This window comes from Podarcis vaucheri (assembly GCF_965113315.1).
Source record: "Podarcis vaucheri genome assembly, chromosome: 1".
NCBI classification, from domain to species: domain Eukaryota; kingdom Metazoa; phylum Chordata; class Lepidosauria; order Squamata; family Lacertidae; genus Podarcis; species Podarcis vaucheri.
The window spans coordinates 47,655,996-47,678,354 of NC_138759.1; the positions used below are offsets into that span (position 1 = coordinate 47,655,996).

Below are 22,359 nucleotides of genomic sequence, written 5' to 3' on the forward strand. Positions count from 1 at the left end.
TGTTTAGCAGGCTTATTATTACAATTAAGCAGTATATAATTTTTATGAAATAAATAAAGTATGCACTGGTCAGTTTTACTGTTGTGAGTTTTTTAAATTGTATATATATGAATTATAGTTGTGATTTTATAGTATATCTTATGAGAATTGCTTAGAGAGTGGTATATTAAGTGCTATATAAGTAGCACTACTAAATAATGATAACAACAACTACAACTTACTGTTAGTGCCAAAGCTGCAATTTGCATGCCACCAGAGCTGCATTCAATTTGAGTTAATAGATAGTTTGCAGCATTGTAATTTCAGCTTGTTTGCCATAACCAGGATGGTTTTCCTCCAGGGCCTCAGCTCTCTCACTCAAGCCAGTTTCCATTGAGAAATAGATAGGGTGACATGACATCCAATGTTAGTTATAAAACAGGTCCATTAAAATCAATGGTCTCAAATTAATTGATTTTAATGGATCTACACACAATATGTGTGTGAGAGAGAGAAAGAGAAGAGAGAAAGAGAAAACACATTATCCACAGAGATGGCCTAAAAAGATTATAAGTACATGAACAAATATAATAATATACCGTATTTTTCGCCCCATAGGACGCACTTTTCCCCCTCCAAAAATGAAGGGGAAATCTGGGTGCGTCCTATGGGGCAAATGCAGGCTTTCGCTGAAGCCTGGAGAGCAAGAGGGGTCGGTGTGCACCAACCCCTCTCGCTCTCCAGGCTTTGCGGAGAGTTGCCTGCATGCCAAAGGCTGGGCGCGCTGAGCTCAGCACGCCCAGACTTTGCGCAGCTCTCCACAAGGCACGAGAGCCTGGCGCCAGGCTCCCATGGCTTGCGGAGAGTTGCCTGTTCTGGGGGCTGGGGTCGGGGGAAGCTCGGCCTTCCCTCGCCCCAGCCCCGTGCCTGGGGGGGAAATAGTTTTTCCCCCTTTATTTCCCCCCCAAAAAAACTAGATGCGCCTTATGGGACGGTGCGTCCTATAGGGCGGAAAATACGGTAATTTCTAATATAAGCACAGATCATTTGTGTTCATAATAAGCTATTTTAACCTTTTTACATGCTTTAGTTTCTTCAGTGGAATTTGTTATTTAATAATTTGTTATTAATGCTCACAAGCTAATACCCAGAAAGCAGTTTCTAATGGAAAAATATTTAAAATTGATAAAGACTATCAGATTCAGCATGGTATTTTTCCCTGGGAATTTTCTCGTTAACATGAATTCTGTGTTTTTTTTAAAGTAATATTTATTAGTTTTCCAACAAATTGAACACAACACTACAAAAAAACAAAAAAGAAAAAACATACAATAATACAATACAATACAACCCCCCCTGCAAAACACTAACATACAACTAACAAAACAAAACAAAAACCATTTAAAACACAGTCCAATTTCAATATCTTATCTTTCTTTCACTAATTTCCACGACCTCCTCACACCTCCCTTTTGTATTCCACTTCTATTAATTGTTTCAGCAATTCCTTTCCATCTTCCTCTGTTTTCTATCCTATAATTGTCTTAACACATTCTAACCTTATTTTTCCCTTTAATGCTCTAATAATCTATTTATACTTAATTCCTTATAACATTTCTACTAAAGCCATATAACTTCATTCCAACACCTTTCTAACATTCATTTCGTTAACATGAATTCTGAGGCATCTGATCCTTAAATGCTGGCAGTTCACTGTCCCTAGTCTGAAGGAGAGCTACCACAGCATGGCACTCAGCTGTGACCTTAACCGTGCAGCATCTCAATTTAAACTGAGGCTGTATTCACACATAGATCATTCCATTTCCTCAATGTTCCCTTAACTGTTACTTTCCGAATAAAAAAATTCCTTCCAGTAGCACCTTAAAGACCAACTAAGTTAGTTCTTGGTATGAGCTTTCGTGTGCATGCACACTTCTTCAGATACACGTGTATCTGAAGAAGTGTGCATGCACACGAAAGCTCATACCAAGAACTAACTTAGTTGGTCTTTAAGGTGCTACTGGAAGGAATTTTTTTATTTTGACTATGGCAGACCAACACGGCTACCTATCTGCAACTGTTACTTTCCGAATTATAGTTGAGCTTTCACAGGACATAAACGTCACTTCTGGAAAACCAGTAGAAGATGATGCATGCTTAACGCTCATTTGCATGTTAGTTGGTTGCAGAAAAAAATCTGCTTGCAGTAAAGGGATGGAATTTGGAGCAGTATACAGTTCTTTCCTGCTGTTTGCACAGGGGAATCATGGGGGAACAGATGCCTGCATGTGCAGAAGGGGTGTGAGCATAGAAATATTGTCCAATGACGTTTGTTGTTGTGTCACACTGCACCCACTAGTTTGAATGAAATTTAGCATGGTATGCTGGTATATTGGTCAAAAAGCCATAGTTCGATAGCACAACAGGTACTGTGGTGTGAAAGGAATATTAGAAAACGGGATGGAAGTGCTAGTATTATAATCCAGAAAACTAATGCAATATTCCCCACATCTGAATACACCCTGAGATACCTTTGGGGCCAATTCTTACTCTACATTTCATTTATTCAGCTAAGCACTGTCCAGTAGAAAACACGTTTTCCTCAGACTTTCAGCCCATGTCTGGTTGCCTCTTCTGAGTGTTTTAAAAGAAATATTTTACTTCAAACCTGACTGGAGGGACAGGTATTTTGTATGTGGGTATTTAGCCCTCAGTGAAGAGCTATCCCTCTGGTGTTATGAAATAGAAATAAACGTCTATTTGTCTGGGAAAGGCAGCAGCAGTGAGGAAATACTTAAGGCCACTTTAGTTGTTACTGATGTATCATCCTCTGTCTTCTCTTCTTTCTGTTTTCTCTGTTCACAGTCTGTGGAAAGCGCTACAAGAACAGGCCAGGATTGAGCTACCATTATGCTCATACTCACCTTGCTAGTGAGGAGGGGGATGATGCTCAAGAGCAGGAGACGCGCTCCCCACCTGTCCACAGAAATGAAAATCACAAACGTGAGTAGAATATACATTTCCCTCCTCTTTCTGCCCACCCCCTCCTTTGTGGAGTGCTCCAAATCCACCACCTATTCTTCCTGGGCTACCTTCCTCCTTGCATTTCAGCAGTGGCCACAATTACTTTGCTCCTCTGTGAATTATTGGGACCTGGGCTTTTAGAGGAGCTAATCAACTGCAGCTTTCCCAGGTGCTGAGCTCAGCTAGTCAAAAAATTCAGCTCCAAACCTCACATTAACTCTGCAGCAGGGCACTTTCCATCACTGCTCCCATGGGGCGAACATGTCGAGGGAAGACAAGCGAAAGGGGGGAACCCAATCTGCCCATTGTCAAGCCGTTTCACTGTGGTTTAGCTCTGAGAACAAGAAAACACACTTTTTTATTATCTTCTATCTTTGTCTCTTTTCTTCTTGTTATTGTACAAAATTCACTGCACGTTTCCAATGTCTTTCTTATGTGACACATGATATGATCTCCATAAATATCAAGGGAGCAAGTCGGACGCAAGGGCCTAGGCCTAGATCTGATAATATTTTCTGCTCCAGAAAGCCTCTGGATGTTTCAAAAGGTAATGATGTCCCCCTCTCAACTCTTATTTGAAAGTCCTAAGACTGGTTATTGAGGGGATGCTGATTCTACTGCTGAACGAACAGCCCGGAGATACTTAATCTCTACCGTGCTTTTAGACATATTGAGAGTCTTTTTTTATTTTAAGTGTTGTATAGCTCTCATATGAAGAAAGGCTATAGTAGAATTTATTATAACTGGGGTGAAGTTGTACCGACAGTAACATAAAATCTTTGCTAGGATCAAACTAATATTAATGCTACAAATAAATTTGGAAGTAACAAAGTGCATTCCTCTGCATAGCAGGATAAACTACCATAGCTTCTTACCAAGTTAAGGTTAGTAAGCCTCTCTTGAAGCATTGGTTAGATAGATAGATAGATAAATTTATTGTCATTGTCCGTATATACACAGTATACACAACAACGAAAATCAAACACCCACCCAAAGACCGGGTTCACATATACATTTGCACATATCTCCGAACTCTCATCCTATTTAGACATAATCTATAAAACATAACATAATCCAGAATATAGCATGACCTATTAAAAACATAACATAACCTAAAACCTATCTCATTTCTTCCACTCCCTACTTACTAAACCTTGCAACTGGCCCTGAGATCATTATTTAGTGCAATCAGAGCTCTTGGATAGAAACTATTCAGAAGGCGTGGTTACTTGGTTACTGGTTTCTTCCTAGAGGCAGTGTGCTAAACTAGATTAGGTGACTGTTGAATTATATTTAATTGCAGGAATATAAGATGAAGCTGATGGACTGAACCAGGCAGTCAGTCTTGTCTTTCTTTCTTTTCTTTTAAAGCAGCAATTGATTGATTGATTGGAATATCAAAATAGTGCAATTCAGTTTGTTAAATAGCTAAATGAGATTGTTCAGTTGTTCTTTGTAATAATTATCATTCATTTGCAACCATATCAATTCCCTCAATTCATTTCACGTATCCTTCAAGAGGCTTGCATAGTAGTAGCCCATCCCTTTAAACAGAGACCCCTGTGCCTTATCCAGTACTGGGGGGGAAATACTATCCCCATATTTAGCATACAACTCATTCTCCTATCTCTATATCACAAAATATGTCATTTTCAAAGTTATCAACACTGCTAGGATTTCATACCTCACTGCGTTTCTGCTAGTAGTCATATTTGATCTATTTGAATTCTTGTGGCTATCAACAAATGGCGAACCATTTTACTGTGGTAGGACCTGAACCAATGGATTCAAGTTACAAGAGAGGAAATTCTGACTAAACATCAAAAATAACTTTCCAACAGCAAGAGCTGTTAGAGAGTGGAATAGTCTCCCTCGGGAGGTTGTGGACTCTCCTTCATTGGAAGTTTTTAAGCAGAGGTTGGATATACCTGTCATGTATGATCTAGCTGAGGTTCCTTGTTTCATTTAATGCAGTGAGATTTTTATTTTAATTACCACAAGCTCTAGCGGTAGTAGTTATTTGTGTGCATGTTTATCCTTCTTTTATGTCCATCTTCCACCTTGCTGGTCTGTGATTAAAAACATTTCACAAATTGTTCCAGGGATGGGGAAGGAAGATGTTAATGTCAACACAGCTGACATTGGGTTTTCCCCAATGTACAGAACCACCACCCTTAAGCTTGCTCCAGGAAATTAAGTCAAGTTGTTTATCACCTCTGTTACATTCTCAAGCGATGGGGATTGCTGAGCATCAAGGGTGCTACCAGACTCATTAGAAACTGATCATGTTCCTCCTTTTGTGTCTTTCGTCATACTGTGAGCCACAGCACAGTAAACAACACAAACACACTCAAGTCTATACAACTATGTAGCAGGGGCATTTCAGGCTAGCCCTGCACCATAATTCCATGTGGCATTATGCATGCTGTTGGCAGGATGGCTCTGAGGGAAGCTGCTTGTCTTTCACCCTTCCTCACCCTTAGGCTAGGCAGTGGCTTAAAGCCATATTAATTCCTTTAACATTTGTTAATCGCTCTGAGATTTAGGTGCTTAAGAGGGAAGTTTCCCCACCCCCCTTTTCAAATGCTACTCACAGGAGGAAGAGTAGTACCAGAAGTAACACAGAAATCCTCGTAGGCTGAGAGGGGAGCCCTGACTGCTCAGTGATAGCAGTACCCCCCCCCCTTGCGTTGCAGGAAGCGGCAGGATCAGGGTGGAGTGGGCTTTGCAAACCACCCCACACTACCCCCTGTCACTGCTGCTGCTGCTGAAAACAAGAGAAATAAGCTTGTGGCATTTTTGGTCCAGTGTAAAGGTGGAGGTTTCACAGGGGGTGGCAGGTAGGTGGAGCTGGTGAGTGAAGCAAGCAACAGCGAGCAGCAATTATTATTATTATTATCGTCGTCATCATCATCCCACTCTGGGTGGCTTCCAGCACATATAAAAACATAATAAAACATAGTCCAAGCTACTTATATATACAAACACATGCAGTATTTTAACCATCCTAGTTCCAAATGTTTTAGGGCTTTAACAGTGAGATCTAGGACTTTCAGTTGGACTCAAAACTGGTCCGTCAGTTGATAAAGTAGAATAACATACTCCAAAAGGCCAGCTGCTGCATGCTGTCCCATCTGAAGTGTCCATGTCCTCTTCACAAGAAATGAGACAAACCAAATGACAGCTTGTTGCCTTTTACGGGTAGCCTGTCACAGTGCACAGACTTGCAATGAGGGCAGTTAAACACCATAGGGAGCCATATCCCGTAGCCCAGCAGGGTGGCATAGCTCACCTGCCTTATGAAAGCCAAGCGTCTGTCTTTTGCCTACCCTGCTTTCATCCTTTCAGTGATTTGCACTTTTCCAGCAGGAACATGGCCATTCAGGCCATTCAGGCTGCTGCTATCCCTCTTTATGGTCTCTGTTCACACAGCCTTTGCCTTGAGCCCAGCTGCCCACAGCACTTAGGTGCCCCATGCCATCCCCTGTCACAAGCCCCTTCCTATTTTCCTTCACCTCTAGCTCCTTATCTCTTCCTTACTTTCCCTTACATGCTGTATCTGCTGGCTCTAAGCACACTCAACTCACGCTCAGCTTTTAACCCTTTCTGTGGCTGTGTTAACCACAGCCCCCTTTCCTCTACCTTGAGCTTTCCTTCCAGCTCTTGCTCTTCCTCTGGACCCCACTTCTGGCTGGCTCTATCCACTCATGACCCGCATATCCCCATAAGAAGATGCCTGGGGTGGGCCACTTCACCGGGTGCAGTGGTAGGGTTGGCTCTGAGGTTGATTCTGGTGGCTTCTGCAGCTCCTTCAAAAGCCTTCTGTTCTTGGCCCAGTTCTGATAAACTTAGCTTTCATGTGAGATGGGAGGACTGAGTCTGCCCTCCCTGTTCACAATGGAAGCATTTCTCACTTGCTGTTTATGCATGAGCATCTCACCGGCAAAGGACCTATATGCAAAAAAATCCAACTTGTATCGGCTTAAACCAAATTATTTGCACCTTCAGATGTTAAATATTTTGTGCAGAAGTCCTATACCTATTGGATATCCATACTTGGATATCTGGCAGGCCTAGAGGTGTTCATGGTGGGTTGCGCGTCAGCAACCACAATCTGCTCTCCCACCTTATGCAGCAGGAAATTTATTAGAACTGGTAAAAAGTATTACAGTGGTACCTCGGGTTACATACGCTTCAGGTTGCATACGCTTCAGGTTACAGACTCCGCTAACCCAGAAATATTACTTTGGGTTAAGAACTTTGCTTCAGGATAAGAACAGAAATCGTGCTCCGGCGGCGCAGTGGCAGCAGGAGGCCCCATTAGCTAAAGTGGTGCTTCAGGTTAAGAACAGTTTCAGGTTAAGAACAGACCTCCAGAATGAATTACGTTCTTAACCCGAGGTACCACTGTATCTGGGAACAGGATTTTACATAGTGCGCTCTTTCAGTCACTCAGACAATCTCCCGCCCCCCTGCAGCCGAAACCTGGCTTCTCTTTGAATGTCTATTTACAGCCTGAAAACCTCTCCTCTTCTTTCACTTATCAGGATTTAATTTATGTTGCCATCCATCTTTCATGCGAATGCTAATTGTTCATATTGCTAATACATAGTAGTTAAGTGGTGCCTTTGTACGCAGGGAGGAGGCAGGGAAAGCCAGAATGCCAGAGCCGTCTACTCCCTAAGTTGGGTGCGTGTTGTGAATCAGATCTGACAGGTCCACAAGGTCACAAGGTCTGGACTTCAAGAATCCTCTCTGTATGGCTCTTGGGAAGGGAAGTGGGGGTTTGTGTGTGTTAATCCATATGACTAATCTGCAGCCTTCTGAAATGGCCGGAAAGGCCAAACGCATGGTAAATGGCAGGCCGTGATTATTTCCTTAGCTACATGGGAAAGAAATGCAAGAAGCCCAGTTTAATGAATGCAAAACAAACCCAGAATAGGTTGTGACATGTGGGGTGGTGGAAGATAGATCATTGCCACAGTACAGGGTTCTTGCTTATTTCCTTCCTCCTAGTTCATCCATGTCTTCTGTTCAAGTATCTCTTCACAGCAGTATCTGTGGTAATAATAGGCTGGTGCGGAATCTGCCAAATCAGATATAGATTTGCTGCCTGACGTCAGCTGCTGGAAGAAAAACATTCCTTCCTCTTTCTATCCCCCATTCTGGCCACTGTGGATGTCTAAAAAGTATATTTCCCAAGGACACTGGAGAAAATGTTTGTCAGGGCATCCTAATTTGAACTGACTGGCTTCAAAAAGGTCTGCTTCATAAAATAACAGAGTCCAAAATGGGATGTTAAGTTTGCCCCATCTATACCATCCTTCAGGTTCTTTGGATGCTAAAACCAGGGATTAGGCTTGGTTTCGGCACGGAAACTGCCTTCATCACCCTGTATGATTACCTCTGTTGGGAGAGAGACAGGGGAAATGTGTCCCTGTTAATTCTTCTCAACCTCTCAGCAGTTTTCGAAACAATTGACCATGGTATCCTTCTGGAGGGATGAGTGGCAGCACTTTGTGGTGGTTCTGGTCCTACTTGAATGGTTGTTTTCAGAGACTGATGCTTGGGGAATGATCTGTGGGCCTGTGCAGCCTTCAATGCGGGGTTCCTCAGGGTTCAGTTTATCTATAGTGCCACTGTATTCTGCTCTGGTCAGACTTCACCTGGAGTACTGTGTCCAGTTCTGGGCACCACAGTTCAAGAAGGACACTGACAAACTGGAACATGTCCAGAGGAGGGCAACCAAAATGGTCAAAGGCCTGGAAACGATGCCTTATGAGGAACGGCTAAGGGAGCTGGGCATGTTTAGCCTGGAGAAGAGGAGGTTAAGGGGTGATATGATAGCCATGTTCAAATATATAAAAGGATGTCACATAGAGGAGGGAGAAAGGTTGTTTTCTGCTGCTCCAGAGAAGCGGACACGGAGCAATGGATTCAAACTACAAGAAAGAAGATTCCACCTAAACATTAGGAAGAACTTCCTGACAGTAAGAGCTGTTCGACAGTGGAATTTGCTGCCAAGGAGTGTGGTGGAGTCTCCTACTTTGGAGGTCTTTAAGCAGAGGCTTGACAACCATATGTCAGGAGTGCTCTGATGGTGTTTCCTGCTTGGCAGGGGGTTGGACTCAATGGCCCTTGTGGTCTCTTCCAACTCTATGATTCTATGATTCCTATGCTGCTTAACAGCTACATGAAACTGCTGAGTGGGGTTATCCAGAGTTTTGGAGTACGTTGTCAGCAATATGTTGATGTCACCCAGCTCTCCTTCTCCTTTACGTCTTCAGGTGTGGCAGTGGAGGTGCTGGACTGTTGTCTTACCTTGGTAATGGACTGGATGAGAGTCAACAAAGTGAAGCTCGATCCAGATAGGGCTGAGATAAGCACTAGTGGGAGTTTCTCTAGACCAGATGGGTGGGAGGTTGCCTGCTCTTGATTGTGCTACATTCCCTCTGAAGGAGCAGGCATGTAGCTTGAGGGTACTTTTGGATCCTTTGCTGTTGCTTGAGGCTCAAGTGGCCTCAGTGGTACAGAATGCCTTTCATCAGATTCAGCTGCTGGCCCATCTGTGCCTGTCTGGACAGGAATAGCCCAACTTCTGTCACCTATGCTCTGGTAACCTAGGTTAGATTACTGCAACATGTTATATGTAGGGCTGCCTCTGAAGACTGTTCAGAAACTTCAGCTGGTGCAGAATTCATTGGCCAGGTTGCTCACTGGAGCAATATGGTCTGAGCATATTACACTGATCCTGGCCTGACTGCACTGACTGCCAATTATTTTCTGGGCCCAATTAAAAGTCCTGTTTTTTACTTATAAAGCCTTAAACAGCTCAGGACCACAATAGCTCAAGGATCGCCTCTCCCCATATGAACCCACCCAGACCCTGCAATCATCGGAAGCCTTTCTTCTTATGCCTCCTCCACAAGAGGTCCAGAGGGCAGCAACACAAGACCAGTCTTTAAATCGGCCTTTCCACTTCAAGAAATGGAGACAGCATGCTATTTTTGGCGTGTATAATATTTTTCATAAAAGTTTTTGCAAGGGTCTACAAAATAGTGAGAGTGTGACTATTCATACTGCATAGTCATAGATAGCTCCAACAATGCTAACTGCTCCTGATTTTTTTGCCCTACTTTCTACTACTGTACTCTGGTTTTAAATATATTTATCCATTGTCATATTAGCAGCATTCTGTGCTTACTGCTACTGCTGTCCCAACTGTTCATGGTAATATGCAGCATCTGAATCCACACTCTGTGCTGAAGAGTATGGCTAGCATATAGGACTCTCCTGCTAATAGAAGCTAGACACGTTTCCGCATTGTGGAACTCAAGACCATGAAGTCCAAATAAGGCCTGGGAATGCCTCATTTTACCCCACATACTTGGCATGGAATTTTTAATCGCTCCATGTACAGGGAAAAGGGCAGCTGTAGCTGTTATTCTTTTTTTGTTTCTCAGTCCTATCATCCATTGTGCTCATTCACCCACTGGGACAAGCAGGTCTTCAAGTCTGCCATGCAAAAGTTAGTGCAGATGAGTAAAATGGGGGGGGGGGCACACACAGCTGAGATCAGCCATGTATTTTCTGGTGATGCATCAGAAACTTTCTGTTCTTATCTGTAGTGTCGGAGGAGGGATGACAACCCTACTGGAAGCCATCTTGTAAATTACCTTGCACTGTGGTAAATTTGGACCAGGACAGATTAAAATAAAATAAAATTGGAACCTCTCCCCTGATCAGCTGATGTCAGTTTTAGATCTGAAGCATAATTTGATACCTAGTCTCCAGAAATGGAAAACAAAATGATGCCTTTATCCCACTGAATCCCAAGCTACCCCCCATTTCCCATGCAAAATCTCCTTTGAAACTTCTTAACTTTTATTTTCATCTAAGCAGGAGGCTATGGATGAATAAATAAATCAAGACAGCCTCTCAGTGGGAGAGAAACTATTTGTTCCTCACACCAAGCACCAGCTATTTGGAATGCTGCAGGAGGGACCTCTCTCTCTCTCTCTCTCTCCCCTCCCCTATTTTCTCCTTGGTCAATGGCAGGAAGTATATTTGAATGCAAAGAGTGTTATCCCTTGCCTTCCTTGAGGAGGATGACAGCAGTGTCTTTTCACTGAACACAGTATCACGTTATTGTTATGATTATTTACATTTTTATCCCACCTTCAGTCCATTTACCCCTCCTTCTACTGGATGTTAGGGAAAGAGGAATACATATGTTGTTCTGAGGCAAAATATTCCTGAAGGTGACCTGCTCTATGTGTAGACCAGGTCTTCTAGACGGATCCCATAAACTGCACACCTTTCATTCTACATTTGCTGGAAGGACAACGGTGACCTTTGCACCAAGAGAAGCTTCCCTTGTGAACAGAGGTGATTGCAAATCAGCTGGAGTGGAGGGGATAATCAGAGCAATTTCCAAGCCATTTGTGAAATCAGGCCACTACAAAGACTTACATCTTAAGCCAATGTTCTTAAAAACAGCAGCAGAGAAATGCAATGTTGGAAGCATCAGGGGGTGGGATGGGGGGAAAGGCTCCTTTTGAATGAATACGAAATGTCTTAAGCTTTGTGTAAGCTGCATCTGGATTGTCCTTCAGCACTCTGACCGATTTATACTGCCTTCTATGTCTTGTTTCAGTCCACACCTTTATTGTGTGCAAAGAATAAAAATAAATAAATAAATGTAATGGTCTGTGCAATGAACCATTCCCTTTGAAACCCACCTGCAATGACTTTCTCCATTTCTCATTAAATGTTGGGAATAAGCCAGCCGGAGGTGGACATTTCTCCAGCAGGGATTCAATCTCTCATTCTGTTAGCGCAAGGCGTTTCCAAGAAGCTTGTCTCCTCTCTGCCGTTCCTGCTGCTCTTCCTTTCCCATTTATTAGCTGATGCAAATCTGTGGCTTCTTTTTTTTTTAATTTCTCATTTCTTGAATCCCACCTATTCCTTGCAAACTTGCTTTTGAATGGGAAAACAAGAGGCCACAAATCAGCTCTTTACACTTGAGAGATAGGGTAATAACAGGTGGCAAGACTAGAGGCAGCAGGAGCCTGGGATTCTGGTTGTCATGGAAACATGTCAGACCTGCAGAGAGATGAGCTCTGTCAGCAGTAGGGGGGTAGGGAAGGAACAGGAGAGCAGCTCAGTGCCACTTACCCTATAGGTTCAGACTGTATGTCAGCCACCCCTCCGAGGGATGAAGGCTTGGAAATATGTGGAAACAGGGAAGCCAAATTCTGAACACAAGATTTGAACTGCAGAGAAGAGGGCTCAAGGGCGCAGGACACAGAAGCTCTCAGCCTAGGCCTCAAACAAAGAGCTTTTGTTTTCTCATAACTAAATGCAGGGGCTTCATTCTCCCCACTCTGCTTTTTTGACCTGAGGTGCCAGCACAAAGGACTGTAGTGGCCTATAAGGCGCAGAATAAGCAGATAACAAAAGTCTCATGCAGCCCATTGTATTATATTGTTATCCTTAATTGTTTTAAATAGCACTTTTATTTAACGTGACTCAAGTGCTTGGCAATCTTTATTGTTATTTGCAAGCCTTACAGCACCGTCTCTTCCTGGCGCTGATGGTAGATTTCCTGATTTGGGATGTGAATTGTCTTCTAGAGTGGTGTCATAAGGCTTAATTTAGAGTAAAAAAATAACTCCAGTTTAAATCAGTGCTGGCCTCCTCCCTGTGAACACCTCCCCCTTTGGTGGAGTTACAATATTTGCATCAAGGGCTTCAGCCATTAACACAGTCTCTGATGAACCTCTGCCACCAGGCAAAGACATTTTTATTTAGACAGGCCAGGCTGACTTGCCTGTTGTAATTGGTTTTAACATGTCACCTTTAATCATTTTAAATGATAATTTATCTGCCTTGCTTTCATTTTGGGCTGTATATTTAATTACTATTTTATGTTTTACTAGTAGTATTTATATTATTGTTGTTTGCCATGTTGGGAGCACCTTTTGGGTGGAAAGGCGGGGTGTAAATCTTAAGACGTGAACAAATAAAACTGGTGATAGCACTAGAAAATATGTGGGGGTTGGGAAGAAGCTTCTGAAAGACAATCTCCATATTATTTATTTTTTTAAAAAAATATTGATGTATACTTCTGAGCACAAGTTAAATTAAAACAGCACAAAATTATAACCGCACAAGACCTCACTGGAATATCCTAACTGGGACACTGGGCCATAAGCTTTTGGACTTTAGCCCTGAGGTCCAGCATTGGCAACATTTCCAGCATTAATGAAGTTCCAAGTACAAATAACCCTTCCCATCTGAAAAATTATCCAGCAGGCACATGGGGCTGCAGTGGGGCTGGCAGAGATTGCCCTTCTCTTCCTTTACTTGTGAATGTGGTCTTATGAAAATTCCTTAAGTATGCTTAAAATGGCAGTTTAAGAGTTAGTAAAAGGAGATTAAACATCCAGGATTGTATAGCTAGTTGTCTACAAGGGTCTCAGGAGCACTTAGAAATGTGAAGTGTTCTCAAAATTATTGAGGTATTGCTTAGCACACTTGGATGCCCCTAAAACTTGTTTAGCGGTGATTTGGAATGCCTTTGGCTTTTGCTCTCTGACTTAAAAGAAAATGGGTTGGATCCAAATGGTCAGTTGAACTTAGGTTGCGTTGACATATATTGGACAAGTTAGTCATAACCCAAGTCTCTTTGAGAACTAAGTTCAATTAATTTAAGATGCTTCCAGACTCAGGAATCAGAGGTCATGGGTTAATTTGCAAGGGTTGTTGAGATACTGCAAATGGGATGTTGGCAACAGTTGGGAATTGTGTTTACTTATTGGATTCCCCCCCCCCCAAAAGGTAAATCCAGATTACCAGGGGTCTGGGGGACACGGGATGGCATTTTGGTGTCAATGACCTTGTGCGATCACTGCAAAAAACCGAAAAGCAACCTTATGTGCATGAGGCACACTAATCTTACAATAAATACTCACCAGGAATTGCTTGTAGTCTGATCCAGTCAATTAAATTTTCAGCCATAGAGCACAGGAGTCATGGGGCACCCAGATACATGCACTGGGCAGTTTGAACTAGCTTTATTCCAGTTATTCTCTTTGTCAAATGTATTGTTCAAACCCGTGTAGAGAAAAGAGTGAAAGTTGCATACTGCATGTCTCCTGGTTTAAGCAAGAATGTTTCTTACCTGCAGCCCAGAAAGGACCAGATGGGGCCATCATTTCCAATAACTACTGTGATTTCTGCCTTGGAGGATCTAACATGAATAAAAAAAGTGGACGACCAGAGGAACTTGTCTCATGTTCAGACTGTGGGCGATCTGGTAGGTGATTCCTTATTGTAACTTCCTGTGAGTGACTGACATATGTAAATTCCTTTTTCTCATACTTAGGAATTGTGGATTTATTGTTATATTTTCTTGTACAACTGGAGTTGGTTAGACATGTAGTTTTGGGTGGGCATTTTAAAAACTGTATATACAGATGAGATTTGTTCCCATTCAGCTTGGATAATTATTTCCACTGCGCTCTCCTCTGTCTCTGTTTCTTTCACTGTCTCTTACACGCACAAGCATACACACAATATTGCATAAGACTGAGGATGTTTGTCAAACATTGTTCTTTGCAGTGTAATACTACTGAAGAGGTTTTTTTTAAAAAAAATCTGCTTTTAATCTATGTGCGTCTGTTTTAATATAAATTGTGATCCTTTTATCATTATCATCTTGAGATTTGTCCAGCTCAGTTGTTGAGTTTGGGGATTGTTTGGACATTTTCATTCTACTTGGGGGGTTGTTTTTAACAAGGAAAAAAGGAGTTTTTAATAATATTTACCAATGTTTATTCCATTTTAAACTTGTTTCTATTTTTTTTTTTAGGGATTTGGGGGAATATAAACCCATGGGTTAAAATCATAAGGTTCAATCCAGTTAGTTCTTATGCACATGATTATGTGCATGCAGCCCTTTTCTGCGCAGGTTTTCACACATGTAGGGTTGCTGACTGATGGTGTGTGTTGGTGAAAGGAAACTCCCATGCACATAAGAGAGGTTGGGAAGATGTGGGGGGCATCTGTATAGTGTCTACAGTAACAAAAATCCTTGGAATTTGAAATCTGTTGCATTGATTCTGCTCCTGACATTAATTACATGGTAGGATAATCTACTTTTTGTTGTCCAAATAACGCAGAAACTTCTTCTAAAAACCAGTAGTCAACTTTTTATCAAAACCGGTGGGTCACAAAAACTGTCCCTACGTCTTCCAAACTCTTCTGGTGACAGCAGAATGCTATTTTGTGCTTTACAGAGCGTAAACAAAGCACAACAGATTTATGCTGCAATCCTGTACCCACTTTCCTGGGCCCTAGTGGAGAGCAAGGGGGAAAAGTAATTTTTAGCCCCCACCTGACCTGTCCCATATTTTGCCCAACCTATCCTTTATTTTACCTGAACAAAGGTGGCAACCCTAGGCCCATTCTGCATACATTTAAATGTTATATTGAATTACAAATACACACATACATCTGCTAGCTGAGGATAAGACTCCATGCTTATAGTCAAGGAGGTCATTTATAGCACCAGCCCTATCATTAGGTTGAGTAAAGTGGCTGCCATAGGTAGCTGATTTTGAGTGTCATGAAATGGCAGAAAATTCTTGGTTATTTTCAGTGGTTTTTCCCCTGGAAAAACAGTATCAGTACTCCAAAGCTTCACCCTCCCCAAGGGCAACATGAGGCTGAGCCTCCAGAGTACAACTGAACATTGTTGTACTTTCCTGGGACAGGAAGATGCAGCTGCAGGATTTTCTGCCTTAGGTGCCAAAATAACTTGACTGGCCTGAGGTATTGTGTACCTTGACTTGCAGTGTAGGGGGCAGTTGCTTCTCTGCCTCAGGCATCAAAATAATTTGGGCCAGCCTTGTAAAACATTAAAGCTTATGCCACAATAAATCTGTTAGCGTTTCAGATGTGTTCCTAGGTCCTGCTAGAAATATGCTTACCATTGGGGTGAGTCAGCTAAAGTTGGATCCAAGTCTTCTGGGCGGTTTTTTTGTTTTTGTAGCCCCTAGCTATACAGTAGTGCCTCGGTTTACGAACTTCATCTGTTCTGGAAGTCCATTCTTAAACTGAGGCACGCTTTCCTTAATGAGGCCTCCCGCCACCGGTGCCCTTCCACCGTTCAGATTCTGTTCTTAGACCGAGGTCCCGCAAATCGGGACACTACTTCCGGTTTTGAGGAGTTTGTAAACCGAATAGTTCGTAAACAGGGCTGTTCTTAAACCGAGGTAACACTGTATTTCCAGCATCCCTAATTTTACATTATAATTTAGATATAAAGCTTTTTCATATTCATTTATTTTTCATATTTGCAAACCACCTGCTGAATGTGGCACTTAGACCTTCTAACTATAGAGTCCAGTATATTAGTATAAGCTATCATTGGGGAAAGGGGAGATGGAAACTCCCGTAAATGGAATCCTTTTGCAAAGCAACTATTATTCAGTTTGAATTGTTTACCAGAGTCAGTTATCTGTTACACAGATGTCTGAGTCTGTATACAGCATGCTGGGTACAAGCACATACAGTCTGGGTGGCGCATCATTCTTAATTCTCACAAAAACCTTACTCATTTACCCATTGAAGAAACTTCCTTTATATGACAAAAGGAGACAGGTTAACTTCTTTGCCTGTATAGACACAGTAAAATCATTAAGTGTTACTATTTTACATGTATTTTCATCTTTGGGAATATGATTTGTACATCAGAACATTTTCTGATATTTGTAGATCAGAATAGTTTCTCGATATCTACTTCCTTCATCTGTTTGAAGTCATGCTAATTGGAATTACTGAACAAGAAACAATGGGGGTATTGTTGTTTCACTCTCCGAAGATGGATCCAGGAATAGAGTGTATTCTGAAAATTGTGTCAAAGTTACATATTATATTAGAAACCTTTCTTTCTTTCTTTGGATGAAATGCTTTATCTGCCTTTTTATATATGTACATATATACAAAGAGAAACTTTACTAAGTTGGCAATATGTATTTACTTATTTACTAGTTCTGAAAAAGTTTTCTACTTTGTTTTACAAAAGAACTATGCCACTTAGGAGAACAGGGGCAGAAAGATCAGGATGAGGGTGCTTTGGGGTTGCTTGTTTTTTTAAAGTTACAGAAAACTTTGAAATGGATTATTACTCTCAAATAATACATTTAGGGCAGTTGATGCCAAATGAAGGCCAGTCATGTTACTCCATGCTCTTAATGAATTCCCACTATTACACACAGTATGAGTTATTTTAAAGCTGCTCAAAATAATCACAAAAAAATGTTTTCTGTATGTTTTAAAGAGAGGAAAACAATATTAACCCTTTTGCTGCCTTAGTTTATGGGCAACTGTGATGGTTGTTTTGCTTTTTACTCTTTCAAATGCAATTCAGTTTATACTTTCCTTATTGCTCCTGCTGCTGCTCTACTGCTCTGTTATCAACCTGAACCCCACTTTAGATATATACAGACAGACACACACACATATATATTTGTATGGCTGGGAGATCTCCTTAGTTTGAACTGTTGAATAGTGATAATAAGCGATAATGATGAAATTAATGATGATGCCTGTTGCTTAACCCATGTGCTGATATATTCATCATACATGTCAGCTCATTTGGGAAGAGAAAGCAGGAAGGAAGAGGCAGCGGCGGCGGCAGCAGCAGCAGCACACACTACGGAGGACTTGTTCGGTTCCACATCTGAAAGCGACACCTCAACTTTTCACGGCTTTGAAGAGGATGATTCAGAAGAGCCTCTCTCAAACCAGAGCAGCAGCTCCCCATCCACAAAGAAAAAGGGCAGCTGCTAAACTAACTAATCACACACAAACTCTATGAGCTACTTCCTGCCCTTTTTGCTACGTTTATTGTGGCTGTTGCATTCCCCCCCCCCCCCGTACCCAGTTAGACCCATTTTCACTTTTGGATGTGTACACTGAAAGCACAACAGTACAATTTTTTTTTTATAGAAAACTTACCTTCTCTTTTTATTTTAAAAAAAAAGAGTTTTGGTTATTTTATATTCATGATCATTCATGGCCCCTTCCTTTCTTTGCAACCACTGAAATGTAGACGTCTTTAACAAATTAGTAGTAGAAGGCTAATTTTCTGGACTTTTAATATATATCAGCCAGATACAAAAACTAAAAGTACAAAAGGGTTGGACACCAGGAACCCGCCTCATAGAGTGTTTATATATTTATTTATATATTCTATATATTATTAGAAAAAAGAGACCTTTTGAGATTAAAAGAGAAAAAAAAAGCAATGAAGTCTACTTGATAATCTAACTATACAGAAAGAGAAACCGCTGTGGTATGGATAGTTCCAGATGGAAAGGAAACTCAATCCCTTGCCAGTGTGACTTTTGCACTGTGAAAAGTTTGCATTTACTGTAGCACACTGGATTTTGTGACTTCCCCCTTCATATTCCTGCTGTCCTCACCTTTAACAGTTTGAAAAATAAAAAGGCAAGGAAGATCAACAAAGAACATAAAACTGAGGAATTTCTTGCCTCCTTATTTTGGACACATTTGTCGTCTGTAAAGAATGCTTCATCTCTCCCCTCCTTGGCATCTTTTTCTAGCCACTGCTTTGTGTTTTACGTTTTGCTCCTTTACCTTCTACGTTGTAGAAAGACATTTCCAAGCACAGGGATGGAATACAACCATCAAGTCACAGACTCTGCAAAAATGAAACAAAGGATGTGAACCTTGAAAGAAATGAAAAGGAAAAAAATACCTCACGTTTCTTTTACTTTTTGAAAAACAAAAAAACAAAAACCCATTTAGTCTTATTTTTGATAGCTCCTGTTGAAATAAACCAAAGCAATACTCACTAATCTTCAAAGGGCAGTAGAGAAGACAGAATCTCTCTCATTCCAGCACCATGGAGCTGAGCAGCAGGATTAAAAGGTATGTTCCAAAATGAAGTATGTTTCATTGTTTGTGAAATGGCTGCACTTTAAGTTTGTCCCAAACTATTCTGCATTCTTGTTTAAAGAGCACAATGCAGACATACTGGCTAAGTTTGGATGATCATATCAATTTGAAATTGCTTTAATATCCTGGCTTGTTGTGGTTGGTAACCATAGTTTCCTGGTTCAGGTGACACAATAAACTATGATTTATTAGAAGCTTCTTTTCATTGCTCATGCTACAAAGGGAAGAGCAAAGGGGCTGCATGTGTAGGCAAGAGTAGTTTATATCTTGGCTAGTAAAGGTGGGATATGATCATCATCACTGGGCCAGCACTCAAGTATGGTTAGCTTAGCATTGGTTAAGATCCCCAAAGTGCAGCATGGATAAGCACTATGTTTGCATAGGGACAATAGCATTGTGTTTTGTGCTGGGACATCTTTAGCTCTGACCTAGACAATTGTAGAGTTCCCGAGAGAAATTCCTTTAAAAGCCTGACCTTAAGATAGATGTAAGTTTGAAAAAGTGTCATGGTTTATATATGTATGTGGTGTGTATGTGTGTGTGTGATCCATATTTTATTTTAATGATTGTTTCCTGTTATTATTCTACGAGGCCATGTTACTGCTTGCTGTCCCCTTATCAGTGATACTTTGACTTAACATAGGATGTTCTTCTCTAGGGAGGGCTGGGCAATATTCCTATATGCCAGTAAGTATACACCAGCCTTCACCAACCTAGTGACTTCCTATGATATATTGCAACTCCCAACAGCCCCAGTCACCATTGCTGATGGGAATTTTAGTGCAAGACATCTAGAGGGGTCATATTACGGAAGGTAATAACAAACTAAATGGGCCAAGGGTCAGACTCCGTGCTTCTACAGGCTTTAATTGATAATAGGATTATGATCAGACCATATCTTTGTGTGTTACTCCCATATATACCAAGTTCCCAGCAACAGCTACTGTATTGGTGCTTGAATGTTTGCAGAACATTCTAGAGCAGTGTTTCCCAAACGTTTTTGGGCAACGGCACACCTGTTTACTGAAAAAAAATCTCGCGGCACACCACCATTAAAGCCCCGCCCCGTGACGTCAGCGCGCAGCGTCACGCCGGGAGGGACGCACAAAAGTGAAAGTTTTTTCCCTCCCCCTTGCTGGGGAACCTCCAAGCTTTGGGCAGGCAGGCAGGCAGAGCTGGGAAGGGGGTTTCCAGGGGACACGGCAGCTCCTCGAAAGGCTTCTCTCAGCTGCGCTCAATCCTCCTCGGAGAGGATTTCCCCTCCGGTCCCATGCCTTCGTTTGGGGCATCGCTCTCCCGCCGCGCAGGAGCGATGCCTCTCTCTGGCTCTCCCTCCGCGCAGGCTGAGGGAGGGAGGGAGGGGCGCGTGTGACCCGTCTCTGCTGGGAGACCAAACCCAGCGAGGCAGAGTCGCGCGGAGGCGCCCAGGCAGCGCTGCCGGCTGCGAGGAGAAGCGCCAGGCAGCAGCAGGAGGCGCGGCCTCTCCTCGCCACCGCCGCCCCGCCTCTCGCCGCCCGACTCGCCCGCCTCCCTCCAGGCATCTCGCGGCACACGAGGCAACGTCTCACGGCACACTCGTGTGCCGCGGAACACCGGTTGGGAAACACTGTTCTAGAGTGATAAAGCAAGAACTAAGAAAAGGCGACAGCATTTAGAAGGGACTTCTGAAAGGCAAAGTTTTTGTGGGATGTGGAGGTGAAGAACTTGTAGCCTAGTACAGAGCAGTCCTAGGGAGTGTTAGTTTGAACTTGGGTTGTGGAAGCACCACCCTTCATTTAATTAGTACAGAAAAGAAACTCTGCTCTGTTTCCCACGATACAAAATCTCATTATTGCAAGAAACAGGGGTGCAACTTGCACCATCTGTTCCAGCCTCCTGACTTGATATTGTCTTGCAGAAGGCGATTCTTTTAAAATGAGATTCAGAAACCATACTAATAAGTACACAAGTAAGTGTACTTGGAAGCCCTCAAGAACTGGTGAAGTGACTCCCCCAGGTGACCTCAGTTTTTATGGCCCTGTGGCCGATCAGTCCAGGCACGAGCTTCAAAGACACTCTGCCCAAACCGTCCAATTTGATAGATAGCCTGTGTATCTATGTGCATACCATCCCCTCCCAATGCCTCACTTTCTCAAAACAATGTCCAGCATCAAAGGAGGCACCCAGCATTATCCTCCACAACTGATTAAGGCAGCTGTGTGTGGGGCTTCACCTCCTCCCAACGTTCTCAGGACATTAAAGACTGTTCTCACACCACCAAAAACTTAACAAGAGCGAGGGAGGGAGAAGGAACAGATGCAGGAAGGGTAACCATGTCAGGTCACTAACTCCTCAATAAAGTTTGTCTTCCAGACGCATTTCTCATACAGATATCTCCCAAGGCCAATGCTGTAGCAATTATTCCTCCTCATTTTCTTTCTTTTTTGGCACTATCAGCTGTCTTCTCACAAATCATTGAGTTACGGAGAGCAGTACCTCCTGATACACCATGGAAGTTAATGGCAGATAGGTGGTAATCTGATCCTCTCCTAATATTTGCCAACTTGATATTTGCCTAAAAGCACCCCATTTTAACTACTGTGACTGTAGCAAAAATAATTTTATAACTATATATAATGAGATGGTCCATAGTTTCTGTGTTGGACACATATGTGGTGAGGGCAGTCTATGTGGTTTCACCCTTACTTGCTTTCCCTTTCCCTCATCTATTACTCATTGTTAGAAGTTGTTCAAATTTGTTGTTTTTCAGCCTGTGGCTGTAGTTCCATAGATACAGAAAATCATTCCTGCTAATGCCTGGAACGGATCAGATAGTTGATAAGCATAGCCTGTAGAAGGGACACCATCTGTGCTAAATGCCTTCTGTGCCTGCTGTCATATTTGAATCCAGCAAATTCTTTTCATCATCATCATTAGAGGCAGGGACAAAACAAAATTTGCAATCTGAAAGTTGGAATAGGCCTAGGTATGGTTCTTTGGGAATTTTGCTCATTATAGTAATATCTGCCCTCTGGATGTTCTGCTCCTAGGTGAATGAAAGGTTACAGCAAATGTGCAAATGGAGAACCCAGAATGGGAAAGAAAAACACCAGACAGTTTGGGTAGGGTCAGTTCCTTTACTGACAGGATAACGCAGCCCCTTAGCTTAGCAGTTATATTCAACCGTAGCATAAAGTAATCCTACCTCAGTCTGTCCCAAGAGACAGGTAATAGCAAAAGTATTTACAGCAACTTGCCCTCCTTTCAGCATTCCTACACAGATTAGGTTCTAGCCAAGCAGCAGGGACTGAGGCAAACTTGCTATAAACACAAGGACATTTGTACTTTAGATTGTGCTGAGCAACTCTCTGACTCACAAGTTTGCCG

At 42.2% G+C, this 22,359-nt stretch overlaps 1 protein-coding gene across 4 annotated transcripts in view; it reads left to right on the forward strand.

Moving 5' to 3' along the window:
- Window positions 1-22,359, forward strand: part of DPF3 (double PHD fingers 3) — a 195,768-nt gene that overhangs the window by 142,290 nt on the left and 31,119 nt on the right. For 2 of the 4 annotated variants that reach the window (XR_014220588.1, XR_014220589.1), the window contains exons 7-9: window positions 2,845-2,982; window positions 14,195-14,323; window positions 17,663-18,966. Coding sequence is in view for 2 of the 4 variants with exons in the window: in XM_082226137.1 (XP_082082263.1) it covers window positions 2,845-2,982; window positions 14,195-14,323 (267 nt within the window). In the remaining 2 variants the exon portion in view is untranslated. The remainder of the gene's footprint in view (window positions 1-2,844; window positions 2,983-14,194; window positions 14,324-17,662; window positions 18,967-22,359) is intronic. The other 2 variants (XM_082226137.1, XM_082226136.1) reach the window with 1 other exon arrangement.